The sequence below is a fragment of the Fulmarus glacialis genome, unplaced genomic scaffold (assembly GCF_000690835.1).
Source record: "Fulmarus glacialis isolate BGI_N327 unplaced genomic scaffold, ASM69083v1 scaffold43619, whole genome shotgun sequence".
Lineage (NCBI taxonomy): Eukaryota > Metazoa > Chordata > Aves > Procellariiformes > Procellariidae > Fulmarus > Fulmarus glacialis.
In genome coordinates, this window is record NW_009233417.1 from 4,217 (window position 1) to 13,936 (window position 9,720).

Here is a 9,720-nt window from a genome sequence, read left to right on the forward strand (position 1 = left end):
TCAGTGGTGACTGCAGAGTGATCTCACTTGACCAGCCAGCAGGTGACTATCTGAATGTTAGATGACTTGGACTCTGGTCTTCTTTGATTACAACGGTAACTTAGACACTTAGCTGACATGCAGTCTTGTATTTACATGCTTACTCTTGAATTGACTCAAGTCATCAGTAATTACTAGTGCAACATCCCATTAGGCTCATCACAAAGCAGCTTCCATCATTGCACCTTCACTTTATGAAAAGTTTAGCCTTGATTTTTTGATAAGTAAGCCAGTAATTTCTTGGTTACTGAAACTCTTTCAGTTGCTAAGAGAATTTGCAAGTTAGGGACCTAGGATTTTACTTACAGATGTGACAGCTTTGCTTGCTGTTTGTCTAAATGTTCTTCATGGTCTTCTGAGATAAAGGAGCAATAGCCCACATCAAGTGATTCCAGTTTAGGTCACTTTTTTATACTGAATGAAAGAACTATTTCATCTAATTGGGTGAAATTGATGTCTTGTAGATATATTCTGCTGAAATAAGCCAATACAGTTTTCACAAAACTTTCATCTTGGATTTCATACAACGAGTGGCAAGCCTCCAAATCATGAATCACTGCTCTTTTCTCTGCATTAACAGCTAAAGCTGTTTTTTGGCTAGTTTGAAGCCACATTAGTAATTCTTTGTTAATTTCAGGAGAAATTTTGCACCCTGATTCCTTTTCCAAAACATTTTTTTGTTCCTTAAGAGACCAAATAGGAACTGCATGGTTAACTTGAAATCATGTCTTGAGTTTCCATAGTTTTCTAACAATTTTTTCACATCCCTGTTAGGATCTTCTTGCTTATCTCTTGTTTCACCATAAAATAGAGATGCAAAAAACTCTTGGACACTCAGATGAATGAAACTGTAGGCACTCCCACAAATAATGGCCTCCTGAAAAGTGCTCTCATTCAAAAAAAGTGGGAGAGTGTCTCTCTGATTTAACAAGAATTCATTGATTGCCTCCTCCTCAAAGAGGACTCTCTGCTTCCAGATCCCATCAGCAGCCAGGCAACAAAGTATTTTCAGGCTAATGTACAAGTTCTGTTTCAACTTGCTGCTCAGAGGTGTTAGTAAGCTGGAAACATAAAGGATATATATTCCTGCAGTTGTGTTGGCAGTTTGTGCAAGATCTTCACCACTTTCAAGCTGTTGTTTCATGACAGTACAGACGATCCAGCACATGATGGGGACAAGGCACATGGTAAAGACCGTTTCATTTCCTTTAACAAACTGAAAGGCCTTCCTTCCCTCTTCCTTATTTTCAAAACATTTGTGGAAATATTACTCCCTATCAGCTGCTGAGAATCCCAGTATTTTCAGCAGAGCATTCACACACCAAACACTGTTCCAGCTTCTGCAGGGCAGCTGGTCTTGTGATCAACAGGGAGCATTCAGGGAGACGGATTTTCCTAAATAAACTGCTTGGGGTGATTTCCACTGGCTTAATCTCCCAGGGATCAGAGGACAGGTCATTTTGTGGCTGGTCCAAAGAAAACGTCAGTTCATCAAAGCCATCAATGATAAACAGGAGTTTTTCTGGTCTCCTCAAGATCTCTACAAGAGGTGGATTATCACTGGGACAACATTTCGAAATCATGTCAGCCATAATCCCCTGAGCTGTAAGAACATTACCCTTCCAACAATGTATGTAGAAAACATAGTCAAACTGTCTACAGAGTCCCTCTGATGCCCAGTCTTTCTTACTGTCATTGTCTTCCCAATTCCTGCAGCTCCCAATATCACGGCAGACTTTGGTGTCTGTTTATCCCTGTCAGGTTTAAAAAGATCTGTTATAGCAATGGAAGAATTCACTTGTTCCTGCATGATTTCTGCTTGTCTCTGTCCCACAGCCATGATTTCATGTTCTTTCTTTTTTTCATGGTGATGCGCACTAACAAGAACCAGCCTTGTATATCTGGAGTTCAGAGTCACCGTCTCACCAATATGAGCATTCATGTCTTTTATCCAGTGGTAATTCTTTTGTATGTGTTCTCTGTACTTCATCTTGTAATCTAAATAAAGGATATGCAATAAAAGAATTTGAAATTAAAGTCAATGTTCATTCTCCTGCTAAAATGAAAACATTTTAGCCACAAAATTATTTTACCTTGAGTTTACCTCATCTCTTTCATTTTAAAGGATCTCTGGATCATTCAATAGACCTTGTTCTTCCAATTCTATTATCGATGCTGAGATGAAAAAAAGTCTGAAATGCCCATCACCCACCACTGAAATGCAATCACACCTCAGCTGAACTTGAAAATAGTGTTAAGAAGCAGTTTCTACTACTGATGTCCAATACTTGGAGAGATTGGCCATCTCATCATAATCAATATATGATAATTTATACTTAAACTTCTCAAACATATCCAACATAAGGTCCTCCAGTGCTTCCGAAAGGAAGTCTTTGGTATTCTCTCTTGCCATTGTAGTATGCTAAAGATATGCTGGAAAACAGCAGAGGTTCAACAACAAATTGTTTTCTGAGAGTCACCAGGCACACCCTGGGAAAAGACTCACTGACTGTTACAGGGCGGTGGCTGCAATCTGTATGCTCCTGGAGCCAATCCCTATGCCACCAGAGGCACTGTTAGCTCTCCTGTGTCAATTCTTCCAGGAATCTGTTAGTCCACAGAGCCTGGATGACTACACCTCTCATTTTACCCACAGTGCTTCCCTGCTTCCAACTCTGCACTTTCTTGGTCGCAGATGAGGAGGGTGAAGTGCTCCTAGATCAGGGTGGCGGACGGGGCTTTCCCCAAGTGACATGCTAATATATGGATAAAGTGGGTTCCCCAGCCATTCCTTTTTGAATGGTTGCCAAAATCCTGTCAAGCAGATCAGAAGCCTTACATGTAGTTTCATAGCACCTCTATGTTTGCTTCAAATAAAAGAAAGGAAGACTTATACATTATTTCACCACAAGGCCAGCATCCTCAAAACTCTGCCACATCAAGTACCACCTTTGCCCTCCTGCATGGTCCTCTACTGGCATCTCAGAAAGCCTGTATTTGATGTTTGAAGAGCTAATATTTGGAACAAATATTGTAATCTAAATCAAGGATATGCAATAAAAGAATTTGAAATTATTTGGAACAAATATTAGGGTTGCTAGGAGCAGAAAGAAGGAGAGTGTCTTCCTAAAGAGAAACTGTTGCTAACAGCACTCTCTCCAGCATAGCTTCAACCTCCTGAGGGATGAGGAAGTTCTCTGTCCTCTCTCACCCCAGCCACACCACTGAGCAGAGCATTTCTGTTGTTGTACACAGAACCAGGAAACAGGTAAACAATTTACAAGTCTGACCCAGAGCACGGAGGCTGGATGCTATTTCTCCTCAGCTGATCTAACAGCAAGAAGCCTCCATGAGGGCAGTCCTCTTTGTGTCCCTTCATGCTGGCTGAGCACTCTCAAGGCTTCTGGTCTGACTGACAAATCTTTCATTTCTCCAGAAAGGGAAGTCCTTTCACAGTCCACATACTGTTAACATCCTTTCTACGAAGAGAAGAAAAAATTCATGCTGTGTTCAGGAAAAGAGCAGACACCTGACCCACTCCAACAGGCCTCCATAAACTGACTCATCCATCATAGAGCTAAAACCAGATAAGAAGCAGGCAGGAAAAGACTCTGGGACTAATGTATAGTGACCGATTCTGCAGAGAGAGATGTCTCTGGAAGTGAAACCTTACATCCTGCCAGACAGCATCAAATCTCACACCCCCTACTCCATATGGCAGCCAAATATAAGTGCCACAGTCAGGCTGAGCAGCTTTGCAGGGGATTGAGCACTCACTTGTCATCCTGGGCCCAGTGTTATAGGCCCCTCAAGCAGTCCTGCTCCAGGGCAGTCTCAATTCCTCAAAAACATGTGTTCACAACAAGAGCATCTCCTTAAACCCTCTGGCTGGGCAGGAAAGCCAGAAATCCAGAGCCAGGAACACAACAAAAGCCAAGTGTTCATGGTCAGATAGCTGGGTGAAGGACTCCCAACCCTCTTCTACGATGATAACCATGCTGAGGCCTCATCCCATGTCTGGGAAGAGTGGCATTCATCTCTCAGAGGGGCCGTTTCTGAGGAACTGGTTGATCTGTCCCATGAAACAGGAGATGCTGCTGGAGACACTCCTCAGAATCACCCCTCTGACAAATAGGGACAGGGGTTGGACACTGAGCAATGCAGGCAGAGCCCAGCTCTGCAGTCTGGGCCCAGGACCCCCAGCACACCCTGGCCCCACAGACTAAGGGGTGCTCCTCTCTTGCTGACAGTGGGACTGGGCTCTAGGGCCAGGCTGACCCATGTCCCATCCCACACTGTTAGTGCCTGCCCCCAGCCTGCTGTGCCTTGGGGAGCCAGGAAAGAGCCATGCCCCCTTGCCCAGCTCACACCCTCGAGGCACAAGCATGGAGTAGAGCAGGACATGAGCCCAGGGCTTCCACAACCATCAGAGCTGTCCCTGGCCAGAACACTACAGGGCAGTGGGCAAAGCCCTGAAGTGCCTGGCCATGAGGTCCTCACCGTATAGTGCTACAGAACAGGTCCAGGAGGAGATGGGGATCTGAGGGTCTCTTCCAAAACCAGGGTCAGGAAGCTGCAGAAATTCTCTGATCCCTGCCGAAGCAGTTTTCCTTTTGACAGGCAACTCTGCATCTGCCTTTCCTCCTTCCTTCCCCACTGGGCTCCACCTCCCCTTGCCTGCAGGGCCGAACATCTCAGAGGGGCTGGGCAGCTGCATCTGGAGCTGGATAAGGCCAACATGTTTTCTGTGAGGGATGAGTTTGAAAGGATCCAATCCTCCATCCCTGGGAATTGTCTTTGGAAAACGAGGTGAATTGGCCAAAACAGAAATGCTTAGTGAATGATGATTTCCCAGACAATACACACGGATGACCCCAGGAGAAATGTGCTCTGTGCTGAAGAAGAAACCCTGCTCTGATAGCCCATAGGTCTCATGCCCACAGATGCTGCAGTTCGCCTCCAAAAGCTGTCCCTCTGCCCTTTCCAACTGTGTCCTGTCTCCAGCTCCAGTAGAAATGACAAAAAGTTCTCTACTTGCCTGAGGCCCAGAGTTCTGTCTCCTTGTCTGCCTTTGCTATTTGCTGCTGTAGGCTCATGTTTTCCCCTGGAGGCAGGGAGGATCAATTGCAGCTCCTGCTACTTGTCCCATGTTGGAATTAGCTGGAGCCCAGTCCGTTCTTTCCTGCCAACCCTGCCTGGAAATGCACAGGCAAACTGAGAAACAAGCTAGCCTCCTCTCTGGAACACAGCAGCTGCTGAGGCTCAACTATCAAATAGCAAGTGAATAGATGTAACCCCTTCTGAGGGAGAACTCACTACCAACACATGTCCAAATCCTTTCCTCCCAGCCCAACTACTCCTGTCCTCATCAAAGTACTATTGGAGCCCTGTCCTCTTAAATCTCTGTTTACATTTTTCCTCTGTGAAGTGCCTTCACCTCATTCTTTTCTCCCAGGTCTGAAGGATCACCCCACAGGCACAGGTCAATCCCAGAGTCCCAGGCCCATCCCAGAAGCTGCTCTGCTGTTGCTCCATTTTCTTGAGAAATGTCTGGTCTGTGGAGGTTGAGAGAAAAGCAAACAAGTTGGCAGCTGTCGCTGAGCTCTGATATTTGGTCCCTATAGTATGCATCAGTTTCTGAAGGTCTTGCAAGGAGGTCAGTGCCAAGGTCAAGCTGAATTTCCAGCCTAGGCACCTTTTTGGTCTGGGACAAAGGCTAGTATTACTCTGCATAAATTTTGCTACTCACTGGTAGTGTTTCCTCATCTGGCATATTATTGCACCTGTAGACTGTCTTCCTGTTGGCCTAACAGCAGGGGGAGAGGGTATATATGATGTGTTGAAACCTTATGTCCTTCCTTCCATATTCAGAAGGCAAGGTTTTCTGATAAAGCAAATCAATGCCAACACGGAGAAGCTTGGAAGGAAGTGCCCCTTTGTCAATACTACCTACCACTCAAAGGAGGCTCCTATGGGCAGATGCTTTTAGCTGCATCTTTCAGCTCACAACCCTCTGAGTGTGCACCTGCCCCACAGAAGCAAGAAAAATCAGTGTTTGCCCTTGTGAGAAAGAGTCATGAAGGGAAGATGCCTATGGGATGAGATAGGTAAAATCTGCATCATGCAAAGACCCTGCTGCAGAGTTCCTGGGGCTCCAGTGACAACACAGAGTTGCTGCAGGGCAGCTCTCTGCTTCTGCAGGCTCTATGTCACATGGGTCAGTTTGGTCTGGGGCTACCCCACTTACAGGAGGATGTTAAAGAGCTGCTGGGGACAGCATTATGCTTGGGGTTGGAAGGGGACCAGAGTGCTGGGCACTACCTACTGGGAAATTAACTCGGGGTCAGCAGCCAGAGTGGAAAGGAAGTAATACAGTAGAAGCTGGGTGCTGTGAGAGCAACCTAATCTGGTCTGTGTGGCTGAGTCACTAAGACTGCACAAGCGAGTATGGCCTACTTAACTGGGACAGGAAGAAGGTTGTTTCAAGGGACATTTATAGTCTAGCTGACTCCACATGTCCATCTGGCCCTTGGGTTACCTGGGAAACAAAAACATGACCACCATGGTTTTCCGCACTAAGTGTGTGCTCCTGGGACCTGACCACAGAGCTGCAGGACCTAGAGACAATGGTTTCACCATAGAAATGTCACATCTTCTGGACAGGAGTGAGGGTTTGAACAACTAAACTTGTCAAGGTTAGTTAAACAAATTTTACCATGCACCCTTTTGGGGGCTGTTTTGGAGCCAGCAGTAGTTCAGTCACAGCATCTGAAAAATGTTGTGAGCTCTGCCCCCCAGGAAGTGGTTAACATGTTTTTAAAAGCAAGGGGGAATTTGTCTTGCATAGCATGAATTAGTCATGTATTTTAACCACAGTATCTTGCTTCAAGCAGGAAGCAGCTTGCAGCTTATGAGACAAAAGTCAGTGTTGGGTTTTTTTGACTGCTAACCAAATGGCTAGGTTATCTATCAAAACACCCCGCAGTGTTTCCTGTTGGCCCCTTCCTAGTATTGGTGAGTGGAAAATCAGCAGCCTGTTCTCTCACCTTTTGAGGTCTGTACACTAATGCTCATATTGCCCCTTGTCTTAACTGTTTTCTCTTTAGACCCATCTCTCTTTTTGTTATGTTCCACAATTTTGAGCCTGAGTAATTTGAAAGGGGCATGAATAATTAAAATTCCTTTAAACCCAATAGGGCCAGAATTCATAGCCCTCCTGAAGTCTCTTAAATGTGCCAAGGAGTCTCTCTCTCCTTCCCTGTGGAAAGCCCAAGAAAGACAAATTTAATAAAAAGGAAATCTAGTCTGTAAAAGGTGGTTTTCTAGTTCTCAGTGGTCACTGGATAGGACAGTGGAATTTCAACAATTTCCACCCAACTTTCAGAAGAAAGGGCACAGTGCAAACCAAGCATAATAAAACTTTATTTTGGTGTATATTAAGGAAACCTAAAATGCAGGTACCATATACTTAATAAAAGAGAAAAAATGTTCTAAAGAAGAGATGGAAATGAAAACACCTGTTTGAAGTGCATTCCTTCAGGTCCGGTGGAGATCTAGTTACCTGCACTAGAAAATGGCCACTAATAAAAGCTTCTAAAAATTAAAACTATACAATGCTCCCTCTGTCTGGGATCCATAAGCAGAAAAGCATTACTTCTGTAGACAACAATGTGATATGACCAGAGATGGTATTTTTAAAGCATAGTAGGTATAAAGTTCAATTTTAAGTTTTCAAAACTATCTAAGAAATGTGGATGCTTCAGTGCAATGGATACAAGAGTAGGAGAGCTAACTATTCCTGCTTAACAGAGGGACAAGGGAAATTTCTTATGGAAATAAGAAATAACAAAAATTATTCTAACAATTAATGAAACTAAGCTAGACAAAAGTTCAGCAGTATTAGCTGTCTAAGAACGCTTCCAGATGGTGTTAACTGAAGAGCACCTTGATGAAGTATGGGGACTCATAGATCTACAGGAACTGCAGGGTTTGTTGATTCTTTAAATGTTTATTGGTAGCAAAGCTGACCCGTGGTGTTTAAATTATCCTGCTGCATGTTCTTTCCTGCTCTTCAACTCTTTGCTGGCTCTCATACCCAGTATCTGAAAGAGCAAACAATGTTTGTTTTAAATTCTTATTCGCCAAGTTTCTGTTAATCTGGAATGGATTGGACAATTTTTTTTTCTCATTTTGGCTACCTGATCTTCAGAATTCTCCCTCCTCCTTTTTCCGTCCCCCTTTTCACATTTGTTGGCTTTTGGGATTCTCCCTCTATAGTTCTTGCGGATCTGGACATTTATCCAGACGTTGTTCTCTGCCACTTGAAACAGCCAGCAGAAGATTTCTGATAGAACCTGATATGCTCTGGACTAGCCTGATGCAAAGGCAATTTGGGGATGAGGTGCAATTTAGGGTTACATTAACTTATCCAGTGGAAACAGGAACAGCTGAACCGATGTCACTCCTTGTGGGGTTACAGAAGGATGCAAAGCCAACTGGTCACTCCTTGCACTTGCCTCCTGTGTTCCCAGGGACTGAATGATGTGTTTCCTACCTCAGAAGAGAATCAGCTTGATACTCATGATTGTGTTGAAGGCGATGCTTTTTGCCAGCAGGACTCTCAGACCCAAAACAGCCATGAACAGCATATTCACTTTCTCCATTTTGACATGTGCTTTAAAAAGAAGAAGAGGGAAGACAGTGTGGTCTTGGTATTATCCCCACCCCTCTTGATATTACCCCCCCCCCCCCAAAAAAAAAAAAGAAGTAAATCCACACATCATAGCTGGATGAGGGAAGCAGGAACAAAAGAAAAGATGACAGAGGAAGGTATCAAGAGCAGGGAAGAGAGGAGATATCTGCCCAATGAGGTATTTACTTCCCATTGCTGTTTTATCCCATGGAAATTTGTCAGCTATTTAGTCTATTAACCTGAAACAGTGGGTTATTTCTCAATAAGTATTTCCAATTCTGACATTTCTGCACCAGAGAAAGCAATTTTTCATATTTTGGTATTAAGTCCATAAAAAGTGCAGCTTATTGCGTAGTAAGTATCTACAATTCAGACCAATTCTGTACCAAAGACAATGCATTTTCATGCATTGGTACTGAATCCGTAATGAAGTAACCAGACTCTATTGTTCCTTTAGGCAACTAACCTTTTGTAGAGGCATCTGTAATGTTGCAAGCATTAACTGTTTCAAATTCTTCAGTTTTCTCTTCTGTTGAATGATTGAGAGACAATATAAATTGTATCCAAACTATATAAAACAAAAATTACACAAAAAATACCTATAGCTCTTTTTCCAGCAGTAGATAAGCAGTATTGGAGAATCAGACGGCAGGTCATTAATTCTGAGATTAACTTGAAGAGAGCTTTCTACATGTGATTGAAGAAAAAAACCCAAGGATTGTTGAGTTTTATTTTCTCTCCCTTTTGAAATGAATTTTACCATAGGAAAAGAACAATTTAAAAAGTGATCAAAAAATAACCAAAGGATTTGGGGAAAAAAATCACATGTCCTTTTTTATTTTGTGTTTTCATAAAAGTTATTTCAAGCTTTCTTCTAGCAGGCATGTATGTACTCATGTCCCTTGAACTATTTTGCCTTAGATGAAGGTAGACTCACAAATACTAGAGAGGGTTTTTTTTTTGGAGGGGGGTGGGGGAGTGGAGGGGGG

General features: G+C 43.5%; 1 protein-coding gene across 1 annotated transcript; it reads right to left on the reverse strand.

Moving 5' to 3' along the window:
* Positions 1-530: 530 nt before the first annotated feature.
* LOC104082257 (NACHT, LRR and PYD domains-containing protein 3-like) lies at positions 531-2,037 on the reverse strand (the record flags this gene model as incomplete). The annotated part of the gene is given in 4 exon segments (XM_009585312.1): positions 531-709; positions 712-1,390; positions 1,464-1,658; positions 1,730-2,037. Coding segments are annotated over 4 exon segments (1,361 nt in total), but the record flags the coding sequence as incomplete, so codon positions are not given.
* Positions 2,038-9,720: the final 7,683 nt, after the last annotated feature.